The following is a 15740-nucleotide window of genomic DNA, read 5'->3' as shown; positions in this document are numbered from 1 at the left end:
TAGGTCTGGGCCATTTTTGCACATTTTCTGTCTTCTTAGGATGTACCATAATTTCATATTTGGATACAATATGCCCCAGAAATGATACCGAGTCCACCCAAAATTCACACTTTGAGAACTTAGCATTAAGCCAATATTGTCGCAATGTTTGCAACACAGTCCTTAGATGATTCTCATGTTCACCTTGGCTACGAGAATATATCAGGATATCATCAATAAATACTATTACAAATCTATCCAGAAACGGCTTGAACACCATATTCATTAAATCCATGAATGCAGTTGGAGCATTAGTCAGTCCAAAAGGCATCACAAGAAAATCATAGTGCCCGTATCGAGTTCTGAAAGCAGTCTTAGAAATATCTTCATCTTTGATACTAAGTTGATGATAGATAGACCGTAGGTCAATCTTTGAGAAGTAGGCAGCTCCTTGTAACTGATCAAACATGACATCTATATGAGGCAAATGATATTTATTGCGTATCGTTATCTTGTTCAACTACCTGTAGTCAATGCACAGTCTTTCTTCTTTACGAACAGTACTGGTGCACCCCATAGAGATATACTCGGTCTGATAAAACACTTATCTAACAAATCTGGTAGTTGTTGCTTTAGCTCCTCCAACTCTGCTGGTGCCATCCGATATGGGCGGTATCGATATAGGTTGTGTGTTAGGTGGCAAATCAATACCAAAATCTTCCTTGTACTAGAGGTAATCCTGGTAAATCCTCAGGAAATACATCAAAAAATTCTCTCACTACTGGTACATTTTCTATACTAATTGTTTCCTTTCTTGTGTCATTTACAATAGCTAAGAGACCCAAGCAACCTTTCTTTAGAAGCCGTGGAACCTTCATAAAAGATACAACTTTGCAATTTTCTGGAACCTGACCCCCTTTTAGGACAAAGCTGGGCTCGTTTGGTATCTGAAACTTAACTATCTTTGCATGGCAATCGACGATAGCATAGCAAAAGGATAACCAATCCATTACCATCAACATGTCAAAGTCAATCATATCGAGTACAATAAGGTCAGCTAGAGTATCTCTACCCTCAACCCAAACCTGACAAGCACGATACACGTATTCAGCTAATAGAGACTCTCTAACAAGAGTAGAAACTAGAAAAGGATCATTCAATAGCTCAGGCTGGCTACCAAACCTCAAAGCAAAGTACGATGACATATATGAGTAAGTAGCTCCCGGATAAATCAACGCAAGTGCATCAAATGAACAAACAGAAAGAATACCTGTAACCACAGCATTCGAGGCCTGAGCATCTTGTCTAGTAAATGCAAAAACTCTCGCATGACCTCTACCGGCATTCATTTGTCCTTGATTCTGTCACGACCCAAGATGATGGGCCGCGACGGGTACCCGGTGCCTTACTCAACCGAGTACCAACATAACATATCTTTTAGTATCATACTATCATAGATAACTGGGCCGGAGAGGCTGCCGTGAGATAAGTAGAATACAACATGAAATACCAACTTATACATAAGACATACGGGCCTATAAGACCAAAATAACCACTCGTACACTGAACATAGGCCGACAAGACCGTACAATCTTTTACGTACATGACATTTGTATACAAGCCTCTAAGAATACATAATTGTCATAAAGGTCGGGACAGAGCCCTACCATACCAAACAATACACGTCTAAATCATACTGACCAAACAAGCAACTTCGGAGCAAATGGAGTGTACCAACACCTTCCGCTGAGCTAATAGCTTACTTGGAAGGCTCTCGACCTGTCTATCGGGACCTGCGGACATGAAACACAGCGTCCCCAGACAAAAGGGATGTCAGTACAAATAATGTACCGAGTATGTAAGAAATAAAAATTAGTAAATAATAGACATAAGAGGGACATGGAGTAAAAGACTCGACATGTAAGTCCGAATAACTCTGTGAATCATTAATATTTACAACGTCATGCGTATGCGTATAAATGCCATACCATGCTTAGATATATGCGTTCATAACATCATCAAGCCTCTGAGGGCATCCCATCATATCATCTCGGCCACTGTGGGCAAAATCATCAATGTATACCAGCTGATCAGGTGGTGGTACGTATATAACGCCATAACCTTTTCCCATATCCCATATACATATAATATACGCGTATATAACACCATCTGGTCATGGGTCAATGTACATGTATAAATACATAAAATGCATAAGAAATACGTTAATAAGATTTCTCGAAATATCATAAAATCAATATGCCTTTCGAATAAACTTTATCAAATACGTATTTTTCTAAGACCCATGAACAGAAAATATAATAATAATTCACATGTGGAATCAAGAATATAGACATCCCTAGTATTTCTATGAATAGAGTCATTTATGGAAATTGTGCATTTGCTCGTTTCGTTTGTATCGTATTGATCATGCCAAAAAGAAAGAAGGGATAGCCTTAACATACCTGAACCGATTCTCTTGACAATCCCTTTAACACCCGTTGATTGCGACAATACGTAACGGCGGATCGATGTAGGGAAAAATCCGTATGATATTCTTGATAAAGATTGTACCGTGCTCTCTTAGAATTGCAAATTCCATTGCTATTACGCAGTATAACTTCGTATGAAATTGTTGAAGGAGATTTGTTACTTATAGATGCATCTCTCTTAAAGAGATTTTTGTGAGCTCCATCCGTTACTTGAAGACTAGATATAAGCATCTCACTCTTTACTTTGTAGAGATAAGCACCTCATTTAGGTGAATGAGATGTCTTTTATCATAATGAGTGTGGGCCCCACTCTTTTGATGACTTTGGCCACAAAGTCCTCTAATTGTGCCATCTTGCTTTGTGGGTTAAGACTCATTATCAAGAGTCCTTTGGGTTGCCACGTTGGAGTCTAATCAAAACTTATCCAAATACACTAATTAAATAATTAATCTCCCACTAAGATCACTAATTATTTAATTATCCATATAATTAAGAATTATCTCAAATTACTTAAAATACTACTCATTTTTAACACACCCCATACACTTTACTATCATAGTCATGTGATACCTTGTATGTCACTAGTCCATAAATACCGAGTATTATAGCTCAGACAATATTTTATCCCAAATTGTCAAACTTCGACGAAACTCGTTTTCTTCGATTGGCTTACCCTCTCACCGTCACGAATTTACTTATCACTTGTTTTGAAATAGCATAAATGCTTATAATCTCAAAATAATCTCATTTCTGAGCTTACGTCGATTAACTTACGACAAAACTTTAACGTATGAAAATGCGGGATGTAACATCTCATTTCCGAACTTATATCAATTTACTTATTGCGTAATTTCACGTACGAAAATATGGGGTGTAACATCATTCCCCCCTTTGGAACATTCGTCCTCTAATGTTGACTGATACACTTATCATTATCATAACCTATAGTCCTTGCGAATACTTTAATACTCTTCTTGCCATCTAGGCAACTGTTCTGTGAATAAATCCAAAGGCCCGGACATTCCTCCCTTTTGGCCTCTTTCTCATACCATGACTTGTGGTCGGAATTTTTTTCAATCTCGTAAATATTGCTACCTTCTATCATGTAGCTTGTACGACTCTGACCTTGTATGTGCGCCTATGCGACTTTTCTCTCTTCTTTCCTCCAGCTTTTAGCTAATCTCTAGGCCTTACTTTGTGAAAATATATAAAATTATGACAAGTTGTTCCTCTGGGTATCATTAGTCTTACTACATCTAAGTAAGCCATACTATACCATAACTCTTACTTTGATTTATCCTTACTGAGGTCTGCTACCAAACTCCAGGTTACTTTCGTTGCTTATCCCATATGTATAAATATAAGTCCTTTAATGCTTCCTCATTACTATTCATCTTAAGAATAACGACCTAATCTCATTTCATACTTTGTGACTTTTGTCCATTCATTGTTGATTCACCTCAAGGAACATTTGAAGTGATTAGACTGATCCACCTAAGGGCGATACTATACATTCAAAATCATATTTTATAGCATCCCAATGTGATTTTCCTCACGTGGGTATTTTAATCCCGTATAATTTATGAAATCATTACTCAATCGAAGGCCCAAACGTTATCTTTTACTTATCACAATTACACCCTCATTCTACTATCAGGGTAGCATTACATCTCTTCTAAATGCTACTAGTCTTAGACTCTTTTGAGTTCATTCAGGCTATACTGAGCTTTATATAACTTTGAGAAACCATTAGCTCTCTCGTTTTCGTGGGCTTAATCCCGAGGACTTATCCATTCTTGTTACCTTCTCACTCGTCCTTTCTTATTCTTACTCCTGTCTTCCTAAAACCTTGTCGCTCTACCATAATTTAGTTTGCAATTTACACATATCCATTTATACTACTCGCAACCTTCCTTCAACTTAATTGCACTATAGATTTTCTCGTGTTATTCTGGAACATCAAGTGAGACATCCTATCGTCTCTAACTCTTATTTACTATTTTAACTAGACCTCTCGATACATAGAAGCCATAGGACGGAAAATATGCCACTGACGATGCCATTATCATTACTGGATACTGAGTCTCAGCGCTTCTGGCCTTCTATATGAAGTATGGATTATTCACAACCTTCTGCATTTGAGTATCTCGTACGTTGTTCACCTTTACCTTACTTACCTTAAAATCTTGCCTTATATCTTCCATCTCTTTTATGACCTCCCTTCACATAGGTATAATTCACATCCTAAGGGTTGTTCTATACCTTTCAGCTTTCTGGATATCTCATCTCGCTTTTCTTTCCTTGTGAACTTTTCATTTTCGACGTGAGGCTCATTCTGAGAGCTATGATTATATGAGTCTGGGACCTGGTGGGCCAACTTTGGGGGGTAGTATTGGGTATCAAAAGGTTTGAACTGGTGTTCACTGTTGGATCTATGAAAGAAAAGTTGTTGAGAAGTTGTAATAGCGGGGATAGTGGATATGACATGAGGGCTATTTTTGGGAAATGTAGTTGGAGGAAACAATGGAGCTACTAGGGAGGTTAGGAAAGCTATGATAAGCGAAAAAATCTAGAGAATATGGGGGATCATCTGACACTATGACCGGGGCTTGGGTGGGGGTGGCATCTAGGAAGCTAGGTGGTGGCGGGGGTGGTGCCCTACCAGTCATCCAAGCCTGATACATGTACGCCATCATTACCTCTTCAACCAACCCAGTATATTGTTCAACCAATTGGTTTTGGGCACCAGTATCAACTAACTCAATTCGGTTGTCGTCTTCCATTGCCTTTCAAATTTATGTTGTAGGGAAGAGTAACAGTTTAAGAACCATAAACCAACCACCCTTCTGTTATAATGAAGAAAACAAAGAGAAATAAAATGAAGTCATCACATTAGCGTTAGGGCATTTAACATAAGATAATCTCACATTATGTGCAATGTACCTAGTCACAATTATCGGTTCTAAAATGACTTCGAGGGTATGAATGTCATATTGGCATCATCCCAAGTTCACTCTTCTTGCCCCTTTTCCTCTTCATTTTTCTCTTTACCACTCCTCGGTTTGCTCATTCTCTTTCCTCTATTTTCGTTCCTCTCTTTTTCCTTCTGATTGTCACTCTTTTCTTTCCTCTCATTTCTCACATCCCATAACTTCATATTTTTTTTTGAAAAACAAAATTAAAAATGATTCTATCGAACCCGATGTAGGTTACCAATGTATCATGTTCCACATGAATCGGACCAAGCGTAGTTCTGAAAAAATAATGGACAAAATAAACTAAAAATAAATATCTTTTTGGAATTTTTATTTATAGCTTTTTTTGGTTTTCAAATATATCATAGGAATTACGATAACAAATGATTCGACAAGCTTAACTAGATTACGACAAATTGTGACACCACCTAAACGAATCAGTACTGCTGGACAAGATTTATAAAATAAGAGACAAAACATACTCAAAATATAAAAAGGCTCCTCAAACATCTCCTGAAAGCAACGATCCTCACTAAGATGGTCCCTGGGGCGTCTGTCATGCTCAAGCTCCGGTAAATGAATCCATACATGAATGAGAAAAATAAGACTAAATAGAGTTAGTGACTCAAGACGCTATGCGACGCCACAACACCTCCTATTGGACACATGTAAGACATAATTGGGCTATTTTGCAAAATGGCCTACGTGGCCAAGGGTGGCTATTAGTTCAAACTCAATTAGGCTGACCTCTAAGACACAGAAAACACCTCACGTGGGCCTATGTATCCCCCAACCTCTTAGGAATCAGGGTCTCCAAAATTACTTTGCAAAAATGGACACACTTTGCAAAAATGACCTATATGGCCAAAAATTGGCTAAGCATGCAAATTCAACATGAATGGACCTTAAACTGGGAGAACATCGTGTTGTGGACATAGGACTCTAAGACATGGGTCACTGAACCATTTTTACGAAAATGACCCCATTTTGCAAAACGGCTTATGTGGCCAAAAGTGGCTAGACATGTAAGATTTGGCTACGACCTCCGAAGCCAAAAATTTAACTCACTAGGAAGACCGAACCCTATGTGGGCTGCCTACGTATCCCGTTCCGAAAGACGAGAATCATGTATGCGTAGTTTGGGAGGATTGGATATGGGAGAAAACTTTGAAAAAAATGCAACTAATTTTTCTCTCTTACTTCATTTTTCACCTTCCTTCCTAAACATCAGTCAGCCAAATGATCTTTTTACCCTCAAAGATGCAACATTTAGCACATAGGATGGTTGAATGTCCTTGTGGGCCGGTAGGCCCATTTGACACTACTTGGACAGGCTTCCTACAAAGGACACTGTACCTAGGACCGGGCCCTGCTAGGTCACAATGATATGATGCAAATACAAAATGACCTAAAGGCTGACCTACGTTTGGGGTTCACTAACAAGGCAATTCGGGGGAGCGTATGGTCGATAGTGGCTGCTCAAGCTTTCCACTCACTCCATACGTCCGACGGCTCCCTTCCTAAAATAAGGGTGACTCATCGAAGAGTTCGTGTACGCGACGCATACTACGAGACTTGTTGCAGAAAGAATTGACCGGGTAATGCATATGATGACAGTTATAAAGCAGTAACACATAAAGAAAAATTATAAACACATAAACAACTAGCAAATAATAAGACGACATAAGCAAAAATAAAAATCAAATAAAGCAAATAAAAAACATAAAAACCTCAAGCGAATATTCTAAAAATCCAACAAGATCAAGTACCACCTCGAACCTGCAACTCCCTAGCAGAGTCGCCAAAGCTGTCACACCCTTTTTTTTTAACCTTTTAACCCCCTTTAAAAGAGTCGCCACCGGACATTTGGTTTCGGAGTGCCAGGTAACCATTTTTTTTAAAGAATACTTAAACAACACACAGAGAAAATAATGTTTCCTTTTTTTTAGTTTTTTAAGGTGGAGGTGGTTGATGGAAAGGTGAAAAGCATATTCCGCTACTTTGTGATTTTATTCTATTTTTAATGTAATTTACTTTTGTTTTATTGAATGAGGTGAGGGGTTATTACCTTGGTAGATTTTGGGCAATAATGAATTGTAATTTTGACCACAAAGGTGTGTACAGATGATTGAAATCTCTTTTTCTTACCTTCTTATCGAACTTATTACTCCACTTCTAAGGTTCTTCTAAGGTTAATACTTAATAGAAAAAAATTAACCATGCATTGAAAAGATTGGAAACATCCTCTCCCGAACAAATTCTACTCGCTTCAACTTCAAGTCTTCCAACATGATAATATAAGTGTGTCTTCCAACCTTTGATAAATAGTTAGTCCGTCTTTCTATTCTTTCTATTAAAATATCAACGTTTGTTTGTGACAGAATTTAAACTCGCATGTCTAATTTAAACTCGTTTGTGACGGAATTTAAACTCGTGTGTCTAACTCTATTAAAATATCAATGCTTGTTTGTGACGGAATTTAAACTCGTGTGTCTAACTCTATTAAAATATCAACGTTTGTTTGTGACAGAATTTAAACTCGCATGTCTAATTCTATTAAAATATCAACGTTTGTTTGTGACGGAATTTAAACTCGCGTGTCTAACTCTATTAAAATATCAACGTTTGTTTGTGACAGAATTTAAACTCGCGTGTCTAACTGCCACGTAACATGTTACGCTCCTGCCACTGGACTAAGCCTTAGCCTTGAAGGCCCCAAACCAACTTATTCTTGGTTCACTATTTTTATGGATCCTAGCTTATCAAAGTAAATCGGCATACAAAGGCTTCCAAAGTTGATTGAATTCCAGCGAAGTAGTTCATATGCTAACTTCTTTCAAGCCATATATTTTCAATATTTGACACACCAAGATTCCTCAATGGTTACAAATCATGAGGTCAAGCAGATCTATAGATTTTGATTCAATGTAACAATATTTTTTTAGTGTACAATATATATTTTTTTCCTTTCTATTTTTTGCTCTTCTATACTAGCTAGCATCATACACAACTCAAGAAAATGTCTTTTTAAGGCTTCAAGAGGGGACTGCCTTCCTTGATCAACACAAATACACTGCCTCCATCTCCTCTGGAAATCCTAAGCTCATGATCAAGGTATGTTGTCAGCAGCCAAGATTGTGCATTGCTGTTGGAAATAGGAAACTTAATTGGTGGTTGACTGGAAATGGACTTGGCTACTGAAGAAGCTGTGTCCTGGACTGAATTAACCAAACCTTTGAAAGGGCTTAGATCAATTTTTTGTCCCAAGAATTCGATGTTCTCAGGCAGCTCAATAGAATCCGTCAACTGGGGTGTTCCAATTATGCCTTCATCAAATTTAATCTGAACCACAAAACACAGTAAAACATGAGACTGAAATGATGATTAAATAAGAGGAATGATGGACTAGACTATAAAAATGCAGAAGAAAATAATGACCTGGACACGCTTAGGACTTCTGACTTCGAATTTGGCATTGGTAGTAATGGAAGTTGTAGCTAAAGGTCCAGCAAAGACAACAGAGTTCTGAACAGTGAAAGCCTCAGAATCGATGGTCTGGGAAATCTCCTCGACGCGAACCAGAGGCAGTGTGCCCCTTGACAACAAGGGGAACAGGCCAGAAAAAGATGTGTACCTGCAGTGTTCCAGTAAACAATTCCAAGTGTTCATGCCAACAAGCGCGAGTATATTACATTTACAATGAAGCACGAACGTTTAACAATCTTAGTGCACTAAAGAATGTCCTTGTTTTCATCAAAAGATAATGATTAGCTACAAATCAACAAGCCACCAGTGATGGTGGTGAAAAGATAGCACCCTTAGAAAGTGATGTTAAAAAAAAATTAGTCTCTTCACATCAAACTATTATAATCTCCTTCAACTTTGCTGCATCTCAAAAACACTCAAAAATTAGGGGTGGATGTATGCTTGATGTATGGTCATGGCAACATATATGGATGCAGTAATATCTTTAATGTGTATATTTAGCTGTGATATTTAGCACCCATAAATTTAAAACTTTATGTAACCTTTATCGAACACGGCAGTGAAGGGATATCACTAAAATCCTGATATGTGTTAGGGATACTTGTAGTTTTCCGGTGCACAAAGTATCCCGCGTTCACGCAGGTCCGGGGAAGGGCCGTACCGCAAGAGGGGGTGATGTAGGCAGTCTATCCTGATGCAAGCATCAATGGCTCGAACATGACATGTAGGTCAAACGGAGACAACTTGACCTTTGTTCAAGGCTCCCCTTCCTGATACTTCTAGTTTTCAAGGTACCAAAAACTTTTATTATCTTTCCTTTTGTATTCCAGATAGACAGGAGTGTTAGCTCAAACTCGATTATTGAATAAATAAACTATGATAGTTTTTATTTAACAAGAGAATCCGATTGCTTAGAGCACAATAATCAACATACACAACATGTAATAACTAAAAAATATTGGAAGCTAGTGAAGCAGTTAGTCATGTGAGTCAATCCATACTGCTCAAGTAACTCATCCAAAAGATTCATCAGCCTTAAACTACCCCTTCAATTAATTGAGAATTGTTCATAAAATCAACAGAAGTTGATAAACAAAATTATTCTCCGTTTTACCAAAGAATAACAGAATCCAGCTTACCAAAGAGAAAAAAGAAATTAATTTTTTGGTATAAATTCGGAATATTAATTCCTTTCTTTCTGACAATATTGTAGTTTGAGAAAAAAAATATTTTTTCATTTCACACATAGCAATATGGACCACACAAATAAATGAAAAATAATAGTAATAGTATATTTTTCATGGTGCAGGTGAAAACAGGAACTTACGCAAGAATCCATTTGCCATTGAGAAGAGGCAACGCCTCGGTAGGAGCAGGAGTTGGGTTCTTGGATTCAAGCTTAGTGATGAGTTCAACGATCTCAGCCCGAGTTTCACTGCTAGCACTCAAACCCCTATTGGTTCCATAAAAAGAATCCACCAATTGTTTCTTGAGCAACTCAATTTCACTCGGCTCCTCCTTTGGTGGTTCTTCCTCTGCTACCGATACTCCTCCTCCACTTGGCTTTATTTGCTCCACCTCTGGACCCCACTCGTCTTCCTTGTCGTAGTTCTTGGCTTGTGCTGTGAATTTTGGTTTTGGGTTTGTGAATTCTTTGACTGAAATTGATGGGAAGTTTGTGGAGGTGAGGGGCAAAGTGGAGATTTTTGAGGTGGGTTTTGAATATTGGGATGTAATTTGCAGAGTTTTGCAAGGAATTTGATTTAGAGAAGAGATGGAAGCCATTATTTTGAGAGAACAAATGAGTGATGAAAACAGGGGAAGGTAGATGGAAAGTGTTACATTTGCTACTGTATGATGCGGTTTATATGAGTCTGGGGCCTTTGGTTATGCTGTTGCGAAAAGACATATCTGCCCTTAAATATTTTTCCGCCGGTGCAAAATTAATTGAGATCTTTTTGTTTTTTACTTTGATATCTGTTTCGTAAATATTACTTAAGAAATTATGTAAATTTTAGATTGTGTTAATATGAGAGTTAGCTTAAAAGCTCTACGTCATCCTACAAAAAGGAACATGAACTTATGTGAAATATTCATATAAGGGTTTGAAAGACTACTACTAGTAATTCTTTTTGCATATTTATGTATGTATATCTAATTTTCACTTTTTGAAATTTTACAAAGGGCGGACTTACTTGGTACTTAACATGCAAACCAAATTTACTGAATCTAATATTATGAGTTACTATTAAATAATTAAAAGAACACTTTTATAAGTAATATAAACCTTTAAAATAATTACTCCCTCCGTCCAAATTTACATTAAATTTAAATTTTGAGAGTCTTCTTAATTTTGATTGTGAATTCAAACTTAGAAATTTTTAGTTTTTGAAATGAAATTTACGTATTTTAAAACTACATAAGAAATATTATAAATCATACTTATTAATTAACAATTAATTTTTAAAAAAAATATCTAAAAATACTATGACCAAAGAAAAACTCGTGTGACTCTCAACATCCAACCTATATCACATAAATTGCGGTAGATAAAGCATTTTGTATGTTATATTTTCACATCTCATAAGATTAAGATTTTACATTATTTCTTTTGTTGATGGTGAACTCATACTCTGAATACTATTTTAAAGTATTTCATTCTGATAATATTTTATATTTTATTGTATCATGATTAAATCATATTAATTTCTTTGTAGAAAAAAAATAGGCGGAATAAATACGGTGACACCTAAAGTGGCACAATTTCATTTAGATACTTAAACTGGATTTCGTCCTATTTGAACACTTGCAGTAAGCATATAATGTACCAATTAGACACTTTTGTTTAGGTTTATGGATTCACCAAGCCCGTGCCTGAAATCTCTGCCTACGTGGAACAAATAGCCACTAAAATCGTGCCCCGTCATACAATTGTCTACTTCATCTATATAGTCTTATTTCCAATCAAACACACAAATAAACTAAATTAGCTCCGTTTCTTTTCTGTCGATGCAATGTCGAAAAAACCAGCGTTGCCCTAAAATATTCTTCTATTTTCCGCCATTGGTGCTCGTGTCTACTATCCTCTGCTGATGTCGTATGGCATTTTTAATGCTTAAGGTCCAATCTCTTCTTTATTTATTGTTTATTGCTGCAATTATGATTTTATTTTTAAGTTTCTAATAAAGCTAGTATTTTTTCTAGGTTTTCCTTTGTGCTAGTCCTTTGATGTTTTATCTAAGGACATATTATGGATAATTAACTCGTTTTCACCACGGGATACATTTATCGAAGAACCTATCCCAATATTCAAAGGGAAATTAGATTCTTTTTCTGTTGCTATCGATAAAGACAATTTCAATCTTGTCAGAGTTATCCGCTTATGCTAAAGACCTTGGGTATATAACTATCGAAGGACTTTTTTGTCGAAAGAAAAAAAATAGTGAATTTATTCAAGTCGTATCTGATTTTTAATTATTTGAATTTGTAAAAGATTTACATCATTGTGATACTTTGGATATTTATTTGAGTCATGTGGTGAGTTAGCCTGAAGTACTCGAAAACTCAGTTGGTCTTTTAAGTGTCCCAAATTTAGGTGTGTGTGTGTGTGGGGGGGGGGGGAGAGGTTAATGACCAATCTAAAGCTAGGGTTATACTTGGGAGTAATATAAATATTGAAGAACCTATTGAGCCACTTGAAGAAGAGTTAGAAAACATCTCAGATCTCAATGACGCTCATCAAATTTGAATGGTGTTGAAACAACTTATAATAGTACTGAACCAGATCATAATGTTGATGAAAATGGAGTGCAATCAGATGTTTATAGTGGTGACTCGCAAGCAAGTGTTATTTCTGAAGAAGATGATTCAGAGGTTGGTGATAAATTGAGATATTTAAGGACCGAAAGGAGGAGCAAGATGAAGAGTAAGCAGAGGAAAAATCGATAGAAATAGAGGAATAATATTAGGAGAAGCAATTATTGATAGAGGTTTTGAGGATATTGGAAGAAACATGGCTTCCAGATATTGGAGAAACACCACACTTATAAATTCCAACAGCAGCGCAAGGTGACATTGACGAGTTCGTTAATTCCGATAAGTTCGACATTAATGGAAGTTAACTAAGTTTCAACCTTCACTTAAATAAACTCGGCGAAAATATAAACGAGCGAAAGAAGAGAAGAAAAGAATTGATACCAAGAAGAGAAGGAGAAGTGATGAAGTAGCAGCAAAATTGGATTTTTATGTACGATATGGAAGTAATTAGGTTTTAAATAGAGAGAAATAAAGAATTACCGTTACTTCACAGATGTTACCGTTACTGGAAATATATCAGCTAAAAATTTTCTTTTCACGCGCTTAAATATGATATAACTAACGCTATACTTAGGAGTAATATAAATATCGAAGAACTTATTAAGCCACTTGAAGAAGAGTTAGAAAACATCTCAGATCTCAATGACGCTCAATCAAATTTGAATGGTGTTGAAACAACTTATAATGGTACTGAACCAGATCATAATGTTGATGAAAATAGAGTGCAATCAGATATTGATAGTGGTGACTCGCAAGCAAGTGTTATTTTTGAAGAAGATGATTCAGAGGTTGGTGATAAATTGAGATATTTAAGGACCAAAAGGAGGAGCAAGATGAAGAGTAAGCAGAGGAAAAATCGATAGAAATAGAGGAATAACATTAGGAGAAACAATTATTGATAGAGGTTTTGAGGATATTGGAAGAAACATGGCTTTCAGATATTGGAGAAACACCACACTTATAAATTCCAACGGCAGCGCAAGGTGACATTGACGAGTTCGTTGATTCCGATAAGTTCGACATTAATGAAAGTTAACTAAGTTTCAACCTTCACTTAAATAAACTCAGCGAGAATATAAACGAGCGAAAGAAGAGAAGAAAAGAATTAATACCAAGAAGAGAAGGAGAAGTGATGAAGTAGCAGCAAAATTGGATTATATTTTTAAGTACGATATGGAAGTAATTAGGTTTTAAATAGAGAGAAATAAAGAATTACCGTTACTTCACAGATGTTACCATTACTGGAAATATATCAGCTAAAAATTTTCTTTTCATGCGCTTAAATAGGATATAGCTAACGTTATACTTGGGAGTAATATAAATACCGAAGAACTTATTGAGCCACTTGAAGAAGAGTTAGAAAACATCTCAGATCTCAATGACGCTCAATCAAATTTGAATGGTGTTGAAACAACTTATAATGGTACTGAACCAGATCATAATGTTGATGAAAATGGAGTACAATTAGATGTTGATAGTGGTGACTCGCAAGCAAGTGTTATTTCTGAAGAAGATGATTCAGAGGTTGGTGATAAATTGAGATATTTAAGGACCGAAAGGAGGAGCAAGATGAAGAGTAAGCAGAGGAAAAATCGATAGAAATAGAGGAATAACATTAGGAAAAGCAATTATTGATAGAGGTTTTGAGGATATTGGAATAAACATGGCTTTCAAATATTGGAGAAATACCACACTTATAAATTCCAACGGCAGCGCAAGGTGACATTGACGAGTTCGTTGATTCCGATAAGTTCGATATTAATGGAAGTTAACTAAGTTTCAACCTTCACTTAAATAAACTCGGCGAGAATATAAACGAGCGAAAGAAGAGAAGAAAAGAATTGATACCAAGAAGAGAAGGAGAAGTGATGAAGTAGCAGCAAAATTGGATTTTTAAGTACGATATGGAAGTAATTAGGTTTTAAATAGAGAGAAATAAAGAATTACCGTTACTTCACAGATGTTACCGTTACTGCAAATATATCAGCTAAAAATTTTCTTTTCACGCGCTTAAATAGGATATAACTAACGTTATATGCCACTTGAATAAAAATTGTCTACATTATATACCTACTACATGTGTTGAGATGGGAAGAGGTCTAGTTTAAGTGGCTAAATAAAAAATTGTGCCAACTTTAGGTACGCGTTTGGTCATAAGTTTTGGAAGTTTATACGTAGAATTAATCTAGTTTTTGGGAGAATTTGAAAACCAAAATTTCAAAACCCAAATATAGCTTAAAACTTCTTTTTGTGCCAAACCATGACAATTTGGGACTTTTTAGCTTTTTTAAAAAAAAAAAAAAAGAAAAAGAAAAAAAAAATTTAACATGTCAAAACTTCCCCAAAATTTATGTCCAAACACATTTTCAACTTCACGTCAAACTTCACCCAAATAATTTTTTTCAAAAAGAAAATTGGAAATTTATGTCTAAATGGTCCTAGGTGTGTCCGTATGTATTCATGCATTTATTTAGTTTTGATATGATTGTGATTTTTCCTTATTTTAATATTGTGACATTATCAAGCGGGGTATTTTGGGATTTCGAGAAATCAAGGTGATGGAATGATAGTTAGACACGTAACTGTGCTCTTCTAGAGTCCGATGAAAACGGCTTTCTGTGTGTTTGGCGGAAATGTGAGCATGAAAAAAAACAAGGAAGCGATGTGAGTAAGAGAGAGATGGAAGATTTGTCAAATTGCAGCAAACCAAACATTGATATCCAACGAAAAAAAAAAAGCACTAGAAGTTTCTCTTCTTGTATTTTCCTCTCCTTTATTTTCTTGGCTTCAATAATTTATTTTACTTTCATGTCTCTCAATTTGGCTTTTTCTTATTTTATTTTATTTTGGTTTTATTTATCCCATAAAGTTGGACATTTTAAGTGGCGGAGAAGATGAATTGGACAGGATATTTTAGCTCATGCGATGGCCGAAAATCTTAGTAAAAGTATGACTGGATTTAGGATTTAAGAGTATAATTTTTTCTCATAATATG

At 36.0% G+C, this 15740-nt stretch overlaps 2 protein-coding genes across 2 annotated transcripts; both read right to left on the bottom strand.

The window, feature by feature from the left end:
* Window positions 1-683: 683 nt before the first annotated feature.
* Window positions 684-1328, bottom strand: LOC142172016 (uncharacterized). Its single transcript, XM_075235768.1, has one exon. It carries the CDS (start codon window positions 1326-1328, stop codon window positions 684-686), a length of 645 nt encoding a protein of 214 aa, XP_075091869.1.
* Window positions 1329-8323: 6995 nt separating this feature from the next.
* LOC107768503 (light-induced protein, chloroplastic) lies at window positions 8324-10787 on the bottom strand. Its single transcript, XM_016587630.2, has 3 exons — window positions 10257-10787; window positions 8882-9077; window positions 8324-8785 (listed from the first exon to the last, which is right to left on the bottom strand). Exons 1-3 carry the CDS (start codon window positions 10712-10714, stop codon window positions 8471-8473), a joined length of 969 nt encoding a protein of 322 aa, XP_016443116.1. The 5' UTR covers window positions 10715-10787; the 3' UTR covers window positions 8324-8470.
* Window positions 10788-15740: the final 4953 nt, after the last annotated feature.

This window comes from Nicotiana tabacum, chromosome 17 (assembly GCF_000715075.1).
Source record: "Nicotiana tabacum cultivar K326 chromosome 17, ASM71507v2, whole genome shotgun sequence".
NCBI lineage: Eukaryota > Viridiplantae > Streptophyta > Magnoliopsida > Solanales > Solanaceae > Nicotiana > Nicotiana tabacum.
The sequence above is the reverse complement of the archived record's forward strand: the minus strand, read 5'-3'. Positions and strand labels throughout refer to the sequence as shown.

Excerpts from the sequence above, each read along its gene's own strand:
- LOC142172016 (XM_075235768.1), bottom strand. The coding sequence starts at position 1,328 with ATGAATGCCGGTAGAGGTCATGCGAGAGTTTTTGCATTTACTAGACAA.
- LOC107768503 (XM_016587630.2), bottom strand. The coding sequence starts at position 10,714 with ATGGCTTCCATCTCTTCTCTAAATCAAATTCCTTGCAAAACTCTGCAA. Across the intron at positions 9,078-10,256 it reads AATGGCAAATGGATTCTTGC|GTACACATCTTTTTCTGGCC; the intron begins GTAAGTTCCTGT and ends GGAACACTGCAG. Across the intron at positions 8,786-8,881 it reads GAAGTCCTAAGCGTGTCCAG|ATTAAATTTGATGAAGGCAT; the intron begins GTCATTATTTTC and ends TTTGTGGTTCAG.